This window comes from Podarcis cretensis (genome assembly GCF_951804945.1).
Source record: "Podarcis cretensis genome assembly, chromosome: 5".
In the NCBI taxonomy this organism is placed as follows: Eukaryota; Metazoa; Chordata; class Lepidosauria; order Squamata; family Lacertidae; genus Podarcis; species Podarcis cretensis.
Window position 1 is genome coordinate 67934353 of NC_137174.1, and position 21914 is coordinate 67956266.

Sequence of the window (21914 nt, forward strand, 5' to 3'; positions counted from 1 at the left end):
TACTTTGCATGTTGATTGCAGCTTCTGGGCTCAACGAGGCATGTGACCCTCACCTGTCCCAAGCCTACTCCATTCCCATCCCCATCCCCTCCCATATTTTCTGCAACCCCAACCTCTTCTTTCACATCTCTGGTTTGCCCTGGTGGGTTGCAGTCCCGGCTGCACCCCTCGCCGGGATCCTCTTTCTCTTCCCCGTTGTCCTGCCATTTCATGACAAAACATGACTTGAAGGCTGGCAACGTCAACCCTGCCATGTAGGAGTTCCTTGCAGGCAACCTCAGTGCCTGGAGACAAATAGTCAAGTTATGTATCCATAGCAGGAATGACCTCTGGGAGGAGCGCAGAGAGAATAAACACCATGGTGCATCTGCAGCAGCATAACCGGATGCCTTCATCTGCCCCAGCTGCAATGAAATATGTCCTACAAGTCGCTGTGCCTCAGTGGTCAGAGGCTGTGTGCTTCTGAATGCCAGTTGCTGGAACTTGTAGGAGCAGAGAGAACTCTTGCATTTGGGTCCTGCTCACAAGCGTCTCCTAGGCATCTGGTTGGCCACTATGAGGACAGGATGTTGGGTGACATGGGCCATTGGCTTGATCCATCAGGACTCTTCGTATGTTTTTTATGTTATATAATGATTTCAGAATTGCCAGGTGAGCCCCCCAGGAAGGCGCAGCATGGATAGCTTTGCCAGAGGCCATGTCATGAGTGACGCTGGCTGTAATCTGGATACACAGACAACCTCCGACGGAAGCAAGAGCAGAGCTGGCCACTCCATGAACCACAGGGTGCAGAATTGTGTCCCCAAAGGGATGCATATAACGTTGCTACATTGATTAAACCACAGTCAGGCATCTCTTAGAGCAAGGCAGTAACTCCAGAACAAGCAGCTAATGCTTCTGTACAGGTGTTTACTGTGCACCAGTGCGCTTTAGACGTGCATATTTTTTGTAGTGTTCACACATCATTAGCATCATAGAGCCAGTCCACATTTCCCCCTCATTTAATGCAGATGCACCCTTTTCTGGGTGAAATCCAATACATAACCCCCCCCCCCCAAACCCTTGTTGCCAGAGGCCCCTTTGCTTACTAGTTAAGTCTTTATCCAGAAGCCCCCATAGTAGAAAAGCACTGAAAGGAAGTGTCCTCACTATAAATATGTTCCACTTTTCCCACTAGGGGGCAAACTCTGCACGTTTTGTTTTAAGGAGGAATGAATGATCAGGTTGGAACAAGGAGTCTTTGCGACCAAAACTCTGCCTTAGGGAAAGCGTGGTTTTGTACCCTCTCATACTGTCTTCTCTGCTGAGATTGTTTCGCACAGTGATGACTGGCTGCTGTTATTTTAAGGCGTTTTCAGGGGATTGAGAATATTAAAGTGAACATGGAATACCTCTCCTGTAAGGAAGTTCTGCAATTTTGTTTTATTTTTTGAGCTACCTTCACCTGGTTTAGCCAGCCAGACAAGGCTGTTCCTGGGATGCGGCCAAAGCATAGCTGTCAACCTTCCCTTTTTTCTGGCGGGAAATTCCCTTATTCCAGCGCCATTTCCCACTGCTTCCCGCTGCTATCCCAGATTGTTAGATATCCCGTAGACTGTCTGCGGGATGTTGATCCCTTATTTTCGAGGCTCCCTGGGACAGCTGAGGCTGCTGATCCCTTATTTTCAAGGCTGCTGATCTCTTATTTTCAAATCTGAAAGTTGACAGCTATGGGCCAAAGTGGCATGCTGGCAGCATCTAGGAGCCACAGGTAAGAGCTAAGTGCAGGGTGGGGACTAAAGGTGGACAAACTATCCCAGAAGGAGCACAACGTGCCCCCCCACCAGAGGTCATCCCCTAACACCCCATACATCACCAAGAAACAGCTCCTTTGCAAAGCGCACACTTTATGTGCAGAGAAAGTCCCGAGTTCAAGTCCTGACCTATCCCACTGCTAAGACTACCAGTAAAGGTGGCCATCCATCCTACTTTGCAGAGGGCAGTCCTTTGAAGGAGTCCACTGTTTGAAAGGCTGTCCGGTCCAAGTCTAATTTAAAGATAAAGAACCATAAGAAGGGATAGAGGGGGGAGTGGGGGTTGAAGTTGCCCAGCTACAGCCAGCACCTGGAGGGCAGACTGAGCAGATCACCTGGTCACCGTTTCCCGCTCAACGGCGAGATGTCTTGCAGTGTAATCATTTCTGATTTTGCATCTGTACATATATATATCGGCACAGGCAAAGTTCATGCAGATTTCTTGGTGATACAGTCCTCCTTTGGGGCCACGCTAGAAGTGGCGGGAGAGGAGGCCCCAGACAGCCACCTCCGTCAGAGGACAGAGGCTCTGGCCAACTGCAACACTGCCGCAGCTCAGCACCGACCAGTGCCATATGTACGTATAAAACAACTAAAGCAAGGGAGAGCTGCCGAACATGGATTCATCATCAACGATACCCTCCCCTTTCCCCCATCCAAACACATCCCGCTTAGAAAGCACCCTTTTCAATCCATTCTGTTTCTGGTTTTGGCCAGATCTCCCGGGCCCTGTTCTGCCGCAACCTCCCTGCCTCCGAGAACGAGGCTTCCTTGTTTTCCCTTAAACCTCTTCATTGATGCAAAAGGCCCTTTTCTCTTTGTGTAAACACCCCGCAGATACGCCGAGACGGGTTGTGTGCCTGGCTCTATTTAAAACCCTGATTTACGGGTGTATTTACTGCTCCAAAAGATTTTATGCATTCAGACAGAATGAGCCTTGTGCTGTGCAGATGCAGGCTTACCACCTGCTTCCAGCCCAGCAGCCAGCCAGCCAGCCTCTGGGATTTAACCCTACGCTGCCTGGCACAAAAAGCCTGGCAGTATGAACCAGTAGAGCTGCTCACTCTGGAGCCACAAGGAAGCTGGAGAAAGAGACTCGCGGCAAACTTGATTTACCTGACGAGGCTGAATAAATGGCTCTATTGTACAGCCATGCCGAACATGAAGATACTACTGTACAAATACAGTGTTGTACTAGCCTCCTGGTATACCCGTGGTGCTAGGTTTATTAAGAGTTTTCTGTTGCATTTTCTTTTTCTGAGTTTGTATACTTCTCCCTTTAACTTTGACCCTTTCCGTTCCTCTCTCTCATATTCTGCGTATGCATTCATTTCCGATTATGACTTTCTTCCCTTTTCTGTATAATTTCAACTGTACACAATTGTACAACAACCCTGTGAGGTAGGTTAGGCTGAGAGGCAGTGATGAGCCCAAGGTCATCCAGTGGGCTTCTTGGCTGAGTGGTGTTTTGAACCCTGGTCTGATACTAACCACAGTGTTGTGAGTGAGAGAGACAAGCTTTTTTTCTAACCACTTTCTGCACACTATTTATAATGTTATACCTCCTGTTAATTGTCTTTTCTCTAAACTGGTGTTTCTCAGACAGAGGGCTGGGACCCACCAGTGGGCCTTGGGTCAGTTTTAAGTGGGCCTCGGGGCCACGGCCGGATTGGTGCCACCTGATCCGTCTGCTCTGCTCCCTGTCCAGCCCATAGTCTTTTGGTTTGACAGATGCTAACACCATCAGCTAAACTGGTGGCCAGGACACAGGAGGAGAGAAGGAAGGTTCCCTTCTTTGGAGAGAAAAGAGCCAAAGAAAGTGCTGAAGGAAACTGCAAAGTTAGATAAAAAGTTCATATTTCTCAAAATGGGTATAAGAAGGAAAGGAAAAAGAGGAAAGTTGTCACAAGAGGAAGAGGTGGATGTTAGAAGAGGTGGGCATGTGGGGAGGAAAGAGAAAATGGAAAAGGACCTTCCTGACTTGTATTAGCAAATTCTGCCTAAAATAGGGAGGCTGAGTCACAATACCTCCAGAGCAAATGTCTGTGTTTATCTTGAGGAAAGCTGAGCTATGGAACTCCTTGCCACAAGGAAAATGCTGTGGCAAAGAATATAGCAATTTCCATAAATGGATTAGATATCAGTAGGGCATGAGGTCAATGCAATGGTATCTCGGGTTAAGAACTTAATTCGTTTCAGATGTCTGTTCTTAACCTGAAACTGTTCTTAACCTAAAGCACCACTTTAGCTAGCTGATCATGCCAAACTCTGGCTTTATCTAACTTCATTTTGTAACTTGCTTTGCCCCAGCATCCTATTTTGTGATTGGTGGGTCTCGGTAACTGTCAACCACTTCAGGTGGGGGTGTGGGGGTGTCAAAAGTTTGAAAACTCCTGCTGTAAACAAAAGAAGCCCCAGATTCAAAGATGGTGCTGTCATGGATTTATAAAATTATTTATTGTGTGGAGAAAGTGGTTAGGCATAGGTTTTTCTCCCTTTCTCTTTTTCCCAAAATATAATGTATATTGCGTATATCTTGAAGTTATTTTGTGCAGGTTTATTGCATACAGTAAATACCCTACCGACTGACAATAATCTTCCCCTCTCTAGAATGCTAGGCTTGGGGCTATTGTTAAAAATAAATAATAAATAAGTGCTTATTGTGTACAATTGCATCCATATGGCTCCTTACTTTCCGACATTTTACACAGCCTGTTGAAAAATAGGGTGCAAGGAGGAAAGGGATGTTATGTTTATGGGCAGCTGATGAAGAAGGCTACTGTCCGTGCAGGCTGTATATGTTTTGGACTTCATCTGCTGTTGGGTGGGGCGATGGCAATTGTAGTATGAAACATCAGCAGAGTCCCAAGTGGAAGAAGGCTGACTTATGCCATAATAAACATGCTAGTATTGGGGATGCAACAAGACTTTTGTTGGTTTTGCAACAATAGACCAATACAGTCACCTGGAATCCCTAGTTCACCACAGACATTTCTCTTAATTCAGAAGCATTTAGAGCATAGAAAGCTACCATTGGTTCATCTAACTCAGTGAGGTCTACTCTGATTGGCAGACACCTGGGACATTCTGCATGCAAAACAGATGCTCTACCACCGAACTATGGCTCCTCCCCCATTTCATTTTGATAGAGAAATGAAACGTCTCTGAAAAGTAGTTTGCTTGTCTCAAGGTATCGATAATGCCATAGGTGGTTTAAGAGAAAATTATACGAAAATGATATATCGCTGGTATCGTAACACCAAGTAAACTGGCAAAAATGTATAAATCTAAATCAAACAAGTGTTGGAAATATGCAAAGAGAAAGAAGGTTCTTTTTATCATATGTGGTGGTCTTGTAGTAAGGTTAAAGCTTTCTGGAAAATGATATATAATGAATTGAAAAGGATGTTTAAAATAACCTTTGTAAAAACAACAACCCAGAAGCTTTTCTTTTGGGAATTATAGGGACAGAACTACCTAAAGTGTATAGAAATTTATTTATGTATGCGAATACAGCAGCAAGAATGTTGCTCACCCCAAAATGGAAAGAAGCAGAAGTCCCAGCAAAGGAAGAATGGATACAAAAACTTATGGAATATGCAGAAATGGGGAAACCTACTGGGAGAATAAGAAATCAAGATAACAAACTTTTAATAAAAAAAAGGAAATGATTTCTTGAATATTTATAGATAAATTGCAAAGAGATAAAAACATTGGTGGGATTATTGTAATAACCTGCAGTTTCAAAAGAGTATATATTTAGAGTAGATAATTAAATGAGCAAATTAAATGAATTTGGATATGCAGAAGATAAATTTAAGGAACCATAGAAAGAGGAGGAAGGAGGTCAAACCTTGAAATGTTAAAATGATTGTAAAATTAATGAAATGTATAAATTTGAAAAGTATAAATAAAAATGTAAAAACAAACAAACATAATGCCATAGATGGCAGTTTTCAACTAGCAGTTTCCATCTTGAAGAATACAAGGAGGATTGAGACACTAGCAACAACCTGCCATTGTTCTCATGAGTGCTAGGATGTATTGCTTTAGAGTAGGCTTCTTCAAACTCGGCCCTTCAGATGTTTTGAGACTACAGTTCCCACCATCCCTGACCACTGGTCCTGCTAGCTAGGGATCATGGGAATTGTAGGCCAAAAACATCTGGAGGGCCAAGTTTGAGGAAGCCTGTTTTAGACTAACTTTTTAAACTTTGCCACCCATAGGTTATTTTTTTTCCAGTTGGAGTCAGTGCTTTTCAACTCACACATGCTCTACCACAGAACTCCTATTTTCCATCCATGGTCCAACCAACAGTCAACCATGTTTCCTAGGTGCAGACCCAGTTCACATATCTTCATTATGCCCTAGTTGTCCACCAGCTTCATATGGCATTGAACACCTTTCTGGTCACTCCATGAGCTCATCCAAAGGGCTTCTGAAACTGAATCTGGAACCTCAGCATCACCACTGACAAGCACCTTAAGGCCACCTTAAGTGGTAAGTTTATAAGTGCAAGGTCATATCTCTTTGACTGTGTATGTTTATAATCTTCTTAAGCAACTGAGCAATAGGATAGAAGAATTCTGTAGGAAATCATATCAGGCCCTAGTTGGCTGGAGTCTTCTCAGTGATCTTGGTGACCTCTCATTAGTGTTATTATTACTATTTTACAAAAACAGTGTGAAACAAACCTGAACCTTGTGCAATTGAGGGTGGAGGCAGTTGGAACACAGGAAGCGGAACATCTGCAAAACCACAAACCCTGAATTCTGGGCATTGCTCAACAAATCCGTTTATATGGGCTAAAATATTATAGCATAATGTCGGTCTGCAAAGATAGTCACCCAGTATCACAAAATGCCACATGAGAACTCGCTCTGCTATCCTTACCCTTTACAGGAAATGCAGAAAGGGTTAAGATTTAGGCCTCACTTGTGGGCTTGCTGTCCATTTTCTTGCTGGTTATTAGATTCTTCACGGCTATTAGGTTTGTTTGAATAAGTTCTTTGTGCAATAGAGTTTTCCCACGTCCTTTCACTTGCTGGTTAGTCGCGTGTCCTAAGTCAGAGAGGAGCCATAGCCATGAATTCTTAAAGGAGATCCCGCCCGCCCCCTGCCCACCTCCAGAGCCAGACATCTGCCTTGGAGGGAATTCACTAACATCTGCCATACTTACTTCCCCCTTCTATTTTCAAGTCTCCTTTTCTTTCCCTCTTTAAAAAAAAAAGTGCAGGAACAGATGTTTCAAGTTGTTTTCTTTTTAAATAGTGTGAAATGTAGACAAATACTAGAGAAGAGGAGGGGGCTAATAAAAGCAGAGAGATGGACCCCGTAGCTTTGGGAAAACCCAGAAAGAAAAGTATGGCTTTGTCTGTCCGGGGAAATGTACCTTTTCACTGAAATCTGGCACTGAGCAATATAAGAAAAATAAGAAAGCCCATCACAAAAGTGCCTCCTTGAGTAATGCACTTATGCAAATGACGCATTTGCATTTGTGTGCATATTTCCCATTCAGTCAACAAGCACAGATGTCATACTTTGCCGGAATGAAAAGTTATTTTGGACTCTTCCAAGTTTCTACAGTATCCATGAAGGAAAACTGGGGGAAAGGAATTGTCTCCGGATAACACGGGTCCAATGCTGTTCTTGACACTCTCGGATGAATGAAGCCTTTTGTGAATGACCACACAGGAGAAAATAAGCCCTGCCTCTGAAAACTCTTGCACGCTTCATAGATGACAATATCATACAGGATTATAAAAGTAAAAAAAGGAAAAGTGAAGCTTCTGTAGCATAGGGGTAAAGAAATTCTAACCCCTGATCATGTCCCTCTGCCTGGCTCTGCTTGTGGGAGGTCCCTACTGCACCCACTGAAAATGAGGCAGCATTCCCACTGGAGGTGGCCAACATAAACTCTGAAAATGGGGCAGGGAGGGGGTGAAGCCAGGCTACATACCACAAATGGGCCTGATCTGTGCCTCTCTGTTGTGCTGGCCTGCAAGTACTTGTATGAATTTGCCTTCCCCACTAGACCTTGCTTATTCACTTCAATGGAGAGGAATCTTCCTCTGGAAAGAGGTGAGGATATGTGGAGCTGAAGACAATAGGAAGCCCAGGCTGAACTTTGCATCAGAAGTCCTTGGCCTCACCTAGCCGAATGAATGGGAGGGACTGGCTCTGCTTGTGGGAGGTCCCTACTGCACCCACTGAAAATGAGGCAGCATCCCCACTGGAGGTGGCCAGTATAAACTCTGAAAATGGGACAGGAAGGGAGTGAAGCTAGGCTAGATACCACAAATGGGCCTGATCTGGGCCTCTCTGATGTGCCGACCTGCAAGTGGTGCAGCAAAAACTGGCAGGTTTACTGCCCTTCCCCTTTTGCCCTAAATGGTGCAAGTTGCAGGGCTTTGAATGAATCATAGAATCATAGAATCATAGAGTTGGAAGAGACCACAAGGGCCATCGAGTCCAACCCCCTGCCAAGCAGGAAACACCATCAGAGCACTCCTGACATGTGGTTGTCAAGCCTCTGCTTAAAGACCTCCAAAGAAGGAGACTCCACCACACTCCTTGGCAGCAAATTCCACTGTCGAACAGCTCTTACTGTCAGGAAGTTCTTCCTAATGTTTAGGAATGCAGCGGGGCCTCTTCTGCTCCACTCAGCCCAGTTGCTCTCAGCCAGGAGTTAGGATGCTCCCTTTTGGCCAAGAGCCAAATTATTGGCTCCTCATTCATAGAAACATTTATATACCACCTTTGTTGTTGTTTAGTCATTTAGTCGTGTCCGACTCTTCGTGACCCCATGGACCAGAGCACGCCAGGCACTCCTGTCTTCCACTGCCTCCCGCAGCTTGGTCAAACTTATGTTCATAGCTTCGAGAACACTGTCCAACCATCTCGTCCTCTGTCGCCCCCTTCTCCTTGTGCCCTCCATCTTTCCCAACATCAGGGTCTTTTCCAGGGAGTCTTCTCTTCTCATGAGGTGCCCAAAGTATTGGAGCCTCAGCTTCACGATCTGTCCTTCCAGTGAGCACTCAGGGCTGATTTCCTTCAGAATGGATAGGTTTGATCTTCTTGCAGTCCATGGGACTCTCAAGAGTCTCCTCCAGCACCATAATTCAAAAGCATCAATTCTTCAGCGAAAGAATTTGAAAGACCAAAGTCTTGTTGAAAGGCATTGTTTGTTTCAGGGAGGGGAACTGAAAAATTGAAGAGAATTAAAGAATAATGTCCCTCTTCTTTCATGTAAGTGCTCTCCTGAAGGCGTACCTATTCTCTTTTTATGCCTTCACACTGCCTGATATGGTAAGATCACCGCAATGATTTTACAGTGGAGTCAAGGAGCTAGGTAAACCAAGGAGCATCTTCTCCAGAGAGGAAAGCTCAAGCTGCAATCCTTTGTTATCCATGAATCTGATGTCAAGCCCGGGATCTATGGGAATTCCCCACCCATTGTGCACAAGAGTTCTTGGCCTCTGCCCTGCCGTTGCCCTTTGGTTTGTCAGCCTTGTGATATGAAAAGGAGGGAGGGGAGAATAAGAAATGAAGTTAGATGCAAGAGCAGAATTCCAGAGAAGCAGTCTTGGGAACAGCCACAAAAGGCTGTCCACACAGAAACCCCTGGAGCTGCTGAGGTGCTACCGTGCCACTATTTGTGAAAGGTGAAATAGCTTCTCTGTTTCCACATTCTCTACTGGACATATGCTTTGCTTCTACAAAGGGAAGGACATATTCTGTGGTGGCACCTTAACTCTGGAATGTCCTTTCTAAGAAGGCACTCATTACAATCTATTTGGCACCAGCTGAAGGCCTTCTTCTTTGTCCAGACATTCTAGTTGGCAGATTATTTTTGGAATTGTTTTTATCATTCTGGGGTTTTTCTTTTGCCTAGTTCTGTTTTGTTGCACTTTTTTATAAAAAAGAGTTGCATGTAGACGTCGTGCCATCTAGCAAGTGAGTAGGAACTGCTGTTCTCCACAATACTGCTACCTTACTATAGAACTGAGCATGAACCAAGAAGGTGAGACAAGGAAGGATGAGCACAATAAGGCTGGCATTTATTTGAAGCCTTCTCTTCAAAGCTAAGGTGTCCTGCTTTACAGAGGACAGTCTCCTATTTGAAAGGCTGCCCTTTCCAAGTACAGTGGTACCTTGGTTCTCAAACGCCTTGGTACTCAAACAACTTGGAAACCAAACACTGCAAACCCGGAAATAAGTGTTCCGGTTTGTGAACTTTTCCCAGAAGCCGAACATGCTCCGTTTTGAGTGTTATGCTTCCGATTTGAGTGCCACACTTCTTTTCTGAGTGTTACGCTGAGGACTATCTGTTTTTGCTATTTCTTTTGCATTTTTGTGGCTTTTTGTTTTGTTTTTGTGACTGTGTGGAACCCAGTTTAGCTACTGATAGATTGCTTGTGTGACTGCAGTACATTGTTTATTGCTTTCATTTTATGGATCAATGGTCTCATTAGATAGTAGAATTCATGTTAAATTGCTGTTTTAGGGGTTGTTTTGAAAAGTCTAGAACGGATTAATCCATTTTGCCTTACTTCCTATGGGAAAGCGTGCCTTGGTTTTGGAACGCTTTGGTTTTGGAACGGACTTCCGGAACGGATTAAGTTTGAGAACCACGGTACCACTGTACAAGTTAAAGATAAACAGCCTTAACAAGGCTGACATTGTCCATTAATAGGCTGCTCCTGGACTGAAGACTGAGCAGTTCAATTTGTCAGTCTTCACCACTATGGTGAGATATACTGTATTTCTGTTTAAACTGCAGTAATACTTTCTTTATTTGAATCTCTGCACATAAATAAGCAAATAGTACAAAGTTTCTGCATTCCCCTCCCTTGTGCATTGCACAAACTTTCCCCTCCTTCTCCATCACTGTAAGTACCGGTAGTCAATCATTCTCCTTTGAAAAATGTATCATTATGTGATAAAGTGCATGCAAGGAGTCGTGCATGCAGTTAATATTTGGAGGAGCAGCCATCTGTTTTTCTACAGCTTTGAAGATATTACAGCCTTTTAGGACTTGCGTTTTTATTATCGTATTTTATTTGTGCAATTAATTGCTTTGGTATTTTCTTTTTCTGCAAACTGCCCTGTGAATTTTTATTGAAGGGTAGTATAAAAATCCCCTCAATAAATAAAATGGCCATGCACTGAGACTTCTTTCCATATTTCATTCATTACTGACATCTCATGTGAGTTGGCGGCTTGGGAAATCTGCAGCAGCATCAAATCAAAATGAAATAAAAATATAGAAAAGATTCTATAGCAAAGATTCGGCTGTTAAAAAAAACACCACCACCATAATTCTTCAATCGAATTGGGTGGAGCAGTTTTAAGAACAAGTGAAAACTTCCACAAACATCTATAAATGTTACCCATCTTCTGACACCCCCCACCACATCACATTTGGAATGATAGCAACTGGTGGGTGGAATTTAGATCAGGAAGTTAATACAGGGAAAATAATTAGCTCCTTTCCCAGTACTGCTGTTCCCTCATACAGCTGGTTTTAAAACTTTTAAATGCACTTAGGAAGATCAGCTCTTTTGCACAACATGCTCTCTGGTCCTCACAGGGCTTTCTATAACCATTGAGAGCTGAAGCTGGGCAACAATAACATGAAATACCATTTTGGGACATGTGCATTATTGTTGTTGTTGTTTAGTCGTTTAGTCGTGTCCGACTCTTCGTGACCCCATGGACCAGAGCACGCCAGGCACTTCTGTCTTCCACTGCCTCCCGCAGTTTGGTCAGACTCATGCTGGTAGCTTCGAGAACACTATCCAACCATCTCGTCCTCTGTCGTCCCCTTCTCCTTGTGCCCTCCATTTTTCCCAACATCAGGGTCTTTTCCAGGGAGTCTTCTCTTCTCATGAGGTGGCCAAAGTACTGGAGCCTCAGCCTCAGATCTGTCCTTTCAGTGAGCACTCAGGGCTGATTTCCTTTAGAATGGATAGGTTTGATCTTCTTGCAGTCCATGGGACTCTTAAGTCTCCTCCAGCACCATAATTCAAAAGCATCAATTCTTCGGCGATCAGCCTTCTTTATGGTCCAGCTTTCACTTCCATACATCACTACTGGGAAAACCATAGCTTTTACTATACGGACCTTTGTTGGCAAGGTGATGTCTCTAAAAAAAAGCACAATTAAAATATCTCTATATCTATATATTAAAAAATAGAGCAGATTAAAAACAATGCAAACAGATTAGAAGCAGCAGCCAACGAGAAGGAGACAAAAAACAGCAGCAGCAAAAGTCAACTCCCCTTGGTAGGTGAAAGGCCTGTCTGAACAACAAGGGCTTTGCCAATGAAAAACCAGAAAAGAGGGGACTAGGCAGGTCTCCCTGGGGAGGGAGTTCCAAAATCCAGGTGCGGTGCCCTTTTGGAGTATTCCTTAGCAACGGTAAGATTGGTAACATTTGTTCTTGTCAATGCAAATTCAGTGGCTTCTTCCGCACAAGTTCTGGAGATAGACAGCTGTGGCAGTTTCATGTTATCTGCACCTCTGTTGTCATCGGATAAAATGGAACTGACACATCTGCCTATCTCCAGGAAGTAACCTGGGTACTAAACTTAAGTTTTGCCCAAGGATCAAAAGTCTACCAGTTATAGCACAAAGCAAGATATGTAGGCAACTCCTGAGAGATTACATTCCACAGTTCCTGTTTAGAAAACAGGCATCGGTGCCAGAAATAAGGCTGTGCGGGCATTTCCCCAGCACAAGGGGCCGAGCCAAGGGGGCATAAAATTGAGAAGATCCATAACTGAGAAGATCCATTGCGGGAGCCAGATGTTGGTCTCACACAGGGCGCCATATTACAAAAGATCACCAAAGTCTACCCCAGTTGGGCACTTCTTAATGCAGACTATTTTGATGGGAAGATCAAGAGCGTGAGATGTAGGATTCGCAGACCAAAAAAAGTGGAACCTGTACACAAAAGACAACAAAACCACTAACCCCAATTGCCCAGGTGTAACTGGTTTTACCCTGTTGTAGCCACCCCTTCCATGGGAATCGGTGCCAATTGAGAGGGGCCGCACAGCCTTCACGTAGTGCTCCCATTCTCTGCTGTCTCCTTTACAAAAGATTTCTGCCAAGCATAGCTTTGTAGAGGCTGGACATCTGTCGCTCTTTAGGAGCGGGATGTGTGTGTGCGTGTGTACGATTTGCCCATTGAAAAGTAGTGACCTGTCAGCCTTGATTGATGGTCACAAGCCTCTGGTCTCAACCCCTCCTGTGGGAAAAGAGGGCTAGCCAAGCAATGCCTTCATTCACATGCTAATACCAGACTATAAATGCAAGCAGAGCAGGGCAATCATGTAAGAGAAAGCCCCAGAAGGCAAGGGGAGCAGCCAGCTGCCAAAGGGCTTTCTCCCCTTTCTCCCCTAAGCCTTGGGGCAGGCGAAGTGGATTACAATGACTGCCACAACCCTGGCCAGCTGCGTGCAGAAGCTTTCCAACACCAAAGAGGAAAGGAAGGTATGTCACATTCTGTAAGTGGCTTGAGATAGAAGATGTCTTGAGGGTTTAAGGACACAGGATGGGTTGTATCCAACTAACAGCCATCAAAAAGAATGGATGTAAGCTTAGGCATGCCCATTCATTTCAATGGCTCTACTCTGAGTAGGACTAATGTTGTGTGCAACCCTATGTGTTCACATTCTAGCGGTCACTGTTTCTGTGTTTTACCAGGAGGTAACTCCTAATTTAGCTCTCAAGCGACTAACCCACAGACAGTATTGAGAGATAAGCTAAGAGCAATTTGGCACCAAAGGTAAAGTACACAACACATGGGTGTGTGCAGACTCTGACTGTTATCTGTACACACATATTTAATATGGAGTTGTATATTTCAGTCCATACATGTGACCCAGGAGAAAAATATATCTAGTTTATATAAACTATATTTACTGCTCTTAATTTTGCTTTATATGCTTAATTTTAATCACAAACTTTTTTTTTTTTTAGAAAGTAGATTATTTGTGTGTAGAATTTAGTATATGCTGTTGTAGAAATGAAAGCCGGCAGCACTGCAGGGATTTAATGTTCCACCTGACCTGATTTCCATCACAATCAGCAGCAAAAATACAACTGCAAGTGGTTGTCAAAAGAATTGTCTGACTGGGTGGGTTGTGGAATGAAATTTTTAAGAAAAACCACAATATATTAGATTATGGGAAACTTGTAAAAAGCTTTTATGGAGAGTTTTATAACAAAGCTCATGCCCTGGACATAATTGAAATCACAGTTTCCTGTTTCTTCCTTGGTAACTGGGTTGTTAGGCAAAACAAATTCAGCAATCCTACGCACACTTACCCGGGAGTAGGGCTTACTTCTGAGTAAACACGTATAGGATTGAGTTGTCAGTTTTCCTTGTCAGACTTTATACAAAATTGAACTAGGTGGAAATCTGGTGTATGGGTGTGTGTCAGGAGAGACAACCAAACTGGTAAAATACTGGCCACAGTGGTACCCATGAATTATTTGCTGCTATATGGAAAAGGCATCTGTTTTTAAGAACAAAAACATTGAAGCCCTATGTGCATTTGAACTGACAAGACCAGTAGCCAAAAGCAGGACCCAAGCTTTCCATGTAGAAAAGGTACTCTTAACATTCTCGCTCTAATCACTGTAGTTAAGAAAACCTTTGATTGAAAGAAAACGAAGGGAGAGGATCAACAACTGCTTGGACCAGCTCAAGGAGACTGTTGTTGGGGCCTTTCGGCTTGATGTAAGTGTCGGTTTTTAGCGTGCCTCTGCTCCATCTCCCTTTTTGCTTTATTTTTTCAGCATTGTTCAAAAACAATTCTTTGCTACTAATAACCAACTTTGTTGCTGCACTTTTAAACAGCAATCTAAACTTGAAAAAGCAGATATCCTCGAAATGACTGTAAAGCATCTCCAGAATATCCAAAATAGCAAAGTTATGGGTAAGTGGATTTATGTACTTGTATGTTTACTCTTCTACCCCTTCGTGTTTATTCAAACCTCTGTAACTTCTGCACTGCTTTGAACATTGTTCCGTCCAATCTTATTGTTCGAAAAGTAAAACAGAAAAGTCAGAAGACAGTACTTTTCCAGCCTGATGTTACTGATAAAACTTTGTAAATTGTATAAAACAGTGACACGGAACAGTTTAAGCAGTGACTACTGGACTCCATGCTAAATAAAAAATACCAAGGCTGCAATCCTATGTATACTTACCTGGGCGAAAGTCCGATCAAACTCACTTCTGACTAGGATATTATAGCACCGAAGGGGCCTTCTCAGACAATCTGCTTACTGTATTGTTTATTGAAGGCTGTCCACACCACTCAACATCTTCAAACAAAACCACAGAATGATCCTATTTCCCAAACATTCATACTGCAGTCCTTGAATTGCAATTCTCACCTTCTGGTGTCTCCAGTGCCTCAGCAAGTCCACACTATAACAGTGTAAGCCTCTTAAAGAATGTGCTTTCACAAAGTACTTCTCAATATCCCATTTCTAGTTTAGTGTGTTAATGCAAAGCTGAGAGGGGGGAAATTACTGACTGGGAGTGCCCATTTTCTTACATGATATCAATACTTAAGATAGAGGGCTGTTAGCACTGTTCATAGCCATACTATAAAGTATCGGTTGAAGTCCTTGCCTTTAAACAGTGCATGTGCAAGGGACTCAACGTGGCAGCAACAATAGTTTCATTTATGAAGTTGCGGTGACAGCACGTTGGGGCTACAACTAGGAATTCATGGCTTCTTGTAACAGTTGCCTTGTGTAGTCTGGTGCCGGGACAACAGGCTGGAGCATCTCATTGGAAGTAAAGGCTTAACAGGTACTGAGATGGCTCTTCTAACCCAAACTAACCCTTGGTGCCACCTCCACAGAAAGGCCTATAAAGGTTTCCTCTTTAGGCTGGGAGCATAAGGTAAAGGTAGAGGGACCCCTGACCATTAGATCCAGTCGTGGCCGACTCTGGGGTTGCAGCGCTCATCTCGCTTTATTGGCGAAGGGAGCCAGCGTACAGCTTCTGGGTCATGTGGCCAGCATGACTAAGCCGCTTCTGGTGAACCAGAGCAGCGCACGGAAACGCCGTTTACCTTCCTGCCAGAGCGGTACCTATTTATCTACTTGCACTTTGACGTGCTTTCGAACTGCTAGGTTGGCAGGAGCAGGGACCGTGCAACGGGAGCTCACCCCGTCGCGTGGATTCGAACCGCGACCTTCTGATCAGCAAGTCCTAGGCTCTGTGGTTTAACCCACAGCACCACCCGCGTCCGTGGCTGGGAGCATACATCTGGGTAATAATAGCCTTTCTGACTCCCACTTGGTGTAGGCTTGACAAAACAGCCCCAGATATATTTTTTCATGTGTAAAGTCCAAAGCATTGAAGATAAAATAACCAGGGTACCAAAATGAGGCAATAGAATGTAACGGTACTTGTATAGAGTTTCCAAGGGCTGTACATGTTTCAGAGGTGGTCCCCACAGAGCAAAACTTTGCCTGAAGGTATTTTGCTCACATTTTCAGCTAAGTAGCTTAGCAGTGGCTAAATAGATATTGCCCAGATGTTAACAAAGACGGCAATCCTAACTCCACTTACCTGAGATTAAGTCATATTGAATTAAATTGGACTTACCTCTGAGTGGACATGGCTAGGATTGGTTAGTGGCTTGGTTTTTAACACATTATACATCACTCTATAAGCAAAGGTGATACTGTGAACCTCAGAGGGTTTGTAGACCATTCTTAGCAACCAAATATATCTTGGTGAACTAAGCACATGAAACAATGATGTTTGCACTTGCAAAGAATACTAAAGTGCTATGCTGAAGCAGGCTATCAGGCTAGATTATTGTCAGTGACAAGAGAATGTGTATTATATGAAAAGAGGCGACTCTTCATTATATTGGGCAGGGGTAGACTTTGGTTATAAACTAGAGTCTTGACTCTTTAATAACAGGAAACGTCTTCTGTTCTTGTTCAGCAGATTCCAAGATGGGGTTGGAAGCTCAGCAGAGGTACAGCACTGGGTATATCCAGTGTATGCACGAAGTCCACAATCTCCTCCTGAGCTGCGAATGGATGGACAAGACCCTTGGGGCACGGCTACTGAACCACCTGCTGAAATCCTTGCCCAGATCTAGTGAGGAAACCTGCAAGGCAGACTTGAGTTCTACCACCCCTGGGAACAGCAAGGGGAATAGCACAGGGTCCAACCAATCTCAGGATCAGTTCCAGCCCGCCGAAGACAAGCCGGGGTTGAAAAAGCCATTCCAGCCCCAAACACCCTCGCACTGTAATCAGCGCGAGTCGTCTCCTCCCGGTCAGATCCTGCAGTCTCATTTTGCACACAATGGCATTAACATGGGGTCATTAGACATGTGGAGACCATGGTAAAACTTGTCTTGGAGAAACCTTATTTCTAATCTTAGACCCTCTTTTATATGTATCTTATAGATATGCCTCTTTAAAACACTTTTTGGAGCAAGTCTGCTCCTGTAGGTGTACTAAAGACCAGGGTACTTCAAGCCGAAGTAAACCGCTGCGTAGCCTGCATTGTAGAAGGCTGCTATTTTATTGTATTTATTTAATGCATCTAAATTATTTTATAGAATCTTCTCTTGGGCTGTTTAGTGTATGTGACTTATATAATGTTCCTTTTCATATGCTATTAAAAGAATTAACAACTTATTAATAAAAATAGAAACCACAGCGAGATGCTGGCCTTGCGTTTATGCCCCTACTTTTCTTAACTTTTCTTATGCAGCTACTGTTAAATAGGAGCATATTGAGCCAGACCATTGATCCATCGGACTCAGTATTGTCTCTACACCGATTGGCAGTAGCTCTCCAGGATTTCAGGCAAGGATTTCTGCAAGTCCTACCTGGAGTTGTCAGGGTTTGAACCCAGAACCTTCTGTGTCATGCAAAGCAGACACTCTACCACTGAGCTATTGCCTGTTCCAAAACTGGGGAATTTCTACTTCCATTTCCCAGGATTACAGACAGTAGGGGAAACTTGTCTCTATTGCTCCACTGCAACTGAAGGAAAGAAGAAGCAGCAGATTGCAAGTGTTCTAGATGTGCAGAAGGCTTTTTATAAGAGAGAGCATTCAAACGTGCTGTTCGTCACCTGGAGTTTGAAATGGTACTGTTTAGTACTGAGCTTCCTGCAGCCAATCAGAAGCTGCGATTTGGTTTTCGAACGTTTTGGAAGTCGAATGGATTTCCGGAAGGGATTCCATTCAACTTCCAAGGTACAACTGTAGTATTAGTAGTAATAGTAATAATATATTATTATGATGTCATTCTATGCCCAATTCCATCCCTTATTTGGAGGGAGGTTTTGATTATTGCTGATTATCCAATAAAGGTAAAGGTAAAGGTACCCCTGCCCGTACGGGCCAGTCTTGACAGACTCTGGGGTTGTGCGCCCATCTCACTTAAGAGGCCAGGGGCCAGCGCTGTCCGGAGACACTTCCGGGTCACGTGGCCAGCGTGACATCGCTGCTCTGGCGAGCCAGAGCCGCACACGGAAACGCCGTTTACCTTCCCGCTGGTAAGCGGTCCCTATTTATCTACTTGCACCCGGAGGTGCTTTCGAACTGCTAGGTTGGCAGGCGCTGGGACCGAGCAGCGGGAGCGCACCCCGCCGCAGGGATTCAAACCGCCGACCTTTCGATCGGCAAGTCATTAGGTGTCTGCTGTACGTCTGTTTCCTCCCACCCCAAAGGTAGCCAGATAGCTTCTCAAAGAAAACAAAATCCACACAGGCTGTTTTTTGCACTAAACCGTTAAGAAAGTGAGCTGTTCTGCTAAATAATAGTGTCAATTTGCTTAGATATTTCCCCTGTTGAACTTCCAAGATGAGACACGAATCCTGAACTCGTAAGGCAAGATTCATTGAGAAGCCTACCTACAAGCACTGGGAGACCCCTCTAAACTTGGTAGTCAACATTTGGTTGCTATGGCGCTCAAGTTGAAAGCAATTAGAAGTTCTTTTCAGTTTAAAAGTAGAGAGCAAGGGGGAGGGATCCGCTTAAACAAACACTGTGCATACTAATTAATGACCCGTCAGAATCTGGACGCTAATTATGCACACTGATTTGTTTGATGAGAGTTAGGAAGAGTGAATGTCATCACCTTGTATTTTAGCACCTCTCGTAGTGTAACTCTTCTCTTTTTATCCTCTCCTCTTGAAAAGCCATTAGCAATGATAGCACCAGGATGGCAGTATTAAAAGCTGCCTTTGGGGAAACCAGCATGTCTCCTAGAATGCTCTAACAGCAGCACTTAAACTACCTTATATATCAGCTTTCAGAATAATGTTTGGTTGGGAAAAACTCCTCTTCAGCCTGAATGTCTTCCTTTCAAGCACTCCTTATGTTGTTATCAGACTTTGAGGTGGAATAACTGCATAGAATGCAAGGGACTTTTTCTGTTAAGGTTGTTAAGTTTTTGTTTAAAAATAGCATTGCATTTCCATGCTGCAAAAACTTTAGCCTGTTTAGTGTTCGTTCACTGAGTAGAAGAGTTTTTCCAGAAAAAAAGGTGACAACTCTAATCGGGTCATTATTATTTTATGCATGTTTTATTTGGTACTTAAATTAAATTGTGTGCGTACACACACACACACACACACACACACACACACAGTCCCCTAGTTTACATATGCAAGAAAACACAAGATGAAAGGAGGCAAGAAGGACAAGGGTGTGGGTGGGTGGGTTATATAAAACTGATGAACCAGGTCACACCTTCAGAAGAGTGGACAATCCCTGCAAGCTGATGGAAGTTTGCTTTTGCAAGATGTTATTTTAAAACATAAAATAAAATAAAAGCTACAGTGAGGCTTAAGGACTGGTTGTTAGTAAAAGGAGCAATCATTTAATTGAAATTGAGCAATCATTTAATTGAAATTGAAGGGCAAGTTGTGCCAGGTGAAATTCCATCTTTTACAGAGTTATGCAGGTGTAAAAGGCCTGTTCTCCCCCCCCCCTTTTTCTTTTTTTGCATTGGTCCAGCCTTTGAAAACTCTGGGTCACTTCTGCAGAACCTCAGAAATCTGGCCTACCATTTTAAACAGAAAATATGCTTCTAGTGCAGTATAAAGAAGTGTATTCCTAAATGTGGAGAGATTATCACTCTTTACTTCTTAATTAGGTTGCAGATATATGAAAATATCAGAACCTGGGCTTTGTATTTGAGTCTCAATAGACTTTTGCTGTAGGAGCTTTATGCAATAATTCATTCAATGGACAGAATATTTGCTTTGCATCCAACCCCTTGATCCTAACAATCTTGTCCTCTGTCCTGTAATATGTGACAGCAGCAGTAGGCTGCCTGTATGCTGTGGCTCAGGTCACCAGGCACCAGAGGGTTCCTGATACCTTTACTAGCTGGCCTGCACCAGCTAGGCATACCTGCTGAAATCCCCTCTTCTGCACAACTATTAAAAGTGCAAAAACCCTGTCCTGTTTGGTATCCAGTCATCCTAGCTATGGCAGATACATGGGACATGCTGGGAATGGCTTCCTCTGGCTGGCTAAACCAGGTAAAGGAAGCTGATGGGTCTCAAATCTTCAGTGAGTTAGGGACTTCCCCTGCACCCTGGGTCTCTAATTCTTATATCAGTTGGTTGACACCTTGTACGCCTCCAGCAACTCCTACAGCCAAGCTGGTGCTAGATATATTGCTCTGCTTCCCTTTGGACCACATCAGTGAGCCCTAGGATGGGGGTCGTGTCATCTGGGCAGCCCAGGACCTCCATACACACTGCCCAGGCTTGCACCCAAGGAAGTCCCTTTGGTGCTGCTAATGCAGCGGTTTGACTTCATTCTTGAATGCGCACACCATTGTCTCTCAAGACATATGGGTGCCAACAACAGGAAGCCTGATTTCAGTCCCACTATTTCCAGATCAACCCTCTCCTCTCAATGTGTGCTGGTGTGTACATGGTTCTCTGTTCATTTTTAGTTGTGAGGGCTTGCCGATCAGAAGATTGGCTGTTCGAATCCCCGCGACGGGGTGAGCTCCCGTTGCTTGGTCCCTGCTCCTGCCAACCTAGCACTTTGAAAGCATGTCAAAGTGCAAGTAGATAAATAGGTACCGCTGTGGCGGGAAGGTAAATGGCGTTTCTGTGCACAGCTCTGGTTCACCAGAAGCAGCTTAGTCATGCTGACCACATGACCCAGAAGCTGTACGCCAGCTTCCTTGGCCAGTAAAGGGAGATGAGCGCCGCAACCCCAGAGTCGTCCACGACTGGACTTAACGGTCAGAGGTCCCATTACCTTTACCTTTACAGCTCTGAATGCTGACACAGAAATCCACAGTGTGATCCTTTGCATGTTTATTGAAATGTCAAGTCTGGCTTATTCTCAGACAAACACACATAGCTTTGTTGCTGTCATTTGGGAGATCTGGCACCCTTTTGCATGCGCAGTTCTAGCAGGGAATGTGTCTGCAGACACATGCTTCTGCGTATGGCTTCAGTGGGGCAGGTTAATTATGTAGAAGGAAATCTATATTTCATCAGAGCTTACAGCCTAGGAACTACACTGATGATGGAGTCCAGAATCCCAGTTCCAAATGTACTTGCTCAATGGTTTCAAGGATAGCTAGGTGTAAAAGAGGACATGGTCTCTGCACCTGTAATAGTTGCCCAAAAGATGTACCTTGTCATGCTGTTAATAGGTGTTATAGGTGCCGTTCAGCTATTAAAGGTACAGAAGGCCAAGATACCTGCTTTTGCATCTGGCCACCTACTAACTTTACATCCAAGTAAACATGCTGAAGATGGCAGGCGGCCATGTGATGTGAATGCACATTTGCTGTATAAGATCTCCTTGGTGAAGATGACAGGTAGTCATACTTGCCATCCTTCTCATCCTGTCTAAATACCACACACAGCTGGGAAGGGCAACTGTGTTGCTACTTGCAAAACACAATTATAGCCATGTTTGAAAATGATATACAGGTGGTACATGTCAAGCTTGCAAAAATATATCATTTGCCTGATAATAAATGCTGGAAATGCAAAGAGATTGAAGGTACATTCTTTCACCTTTGGTGGTCGTGCCCAAGGATTAAGGCTTTCTGGGAGATGATTTATAACGA

At 44.0% G+C, this 21914-nt stretch overlaps 1 protein-coding gene across 3 annotated transcripts; it reads left to right on the forward strand.

Moving 5' to 3' along the window:
- Nucleotides 1-12837: 12837 nt before the first annotated feature.
- LOC307216078 (transcription cofactor HES-6-like) lies at nt 12838-17488 on the forward strand. 3 transcript variants are annotated; one of them, XM_079975943.1, is made up of 4 exons: nt 12838-13306; nt 14449-14544; nt 14665-14743; nt 16786-17488. In XM_079975943.1, exons 1-4 carry the CDS (start codon nt 13109-13111, stop codon nt 17193-17195), a joined length of 783 nt encoding a protein of 260 aa, XP_079832069.1. In that variant the 5' UTR covers nt 12838-13108; the 3' UTR covers nt 17196-17488. The 3 variants fall into 3 exon arrangements, with proteins under 3 accessions (XP_079832069.1, XP_079832068.1, XP_079832070.1); XM_079975942.1 differs by having other exon boundaries at nt 12841-13306; nt 16783-17488; XM_079975944.1 differs by having other exon boundaries at nt 13136-13292; nt 16783-17488.
- Nucleotides 17489-21914: the final 4426 nt, after the last annotated feature.

What these genes read in the sequence shown, in the direction of transcription:
- LOC307216078 (XM_079975942.1), top strand. Translation starts at nt 13,109, where the DNA reads ATGCAAGCAGAGCAGGGCAATCATGTAAGAGAAAGCCCCAGAAGGCAA. An exon ending in AGGAAGGTATGTCACATTCT is followed by an intron (nt 13,307 to 14,448) that starts GTAAGTGGCTTG and finishes TAATCACTGTAG; the next exon opens with TTAAGAAAACCTTTGATTGA. An exon ending in CCAAAATAGCAAAGTTATGG is followed by an intron (nt 14,744 to 16,782) that starts GTAAGTGGATTT and finishes GTTCTTGTTCAG; the next exon opens with CAGATTCCAAGATGGGGTTG.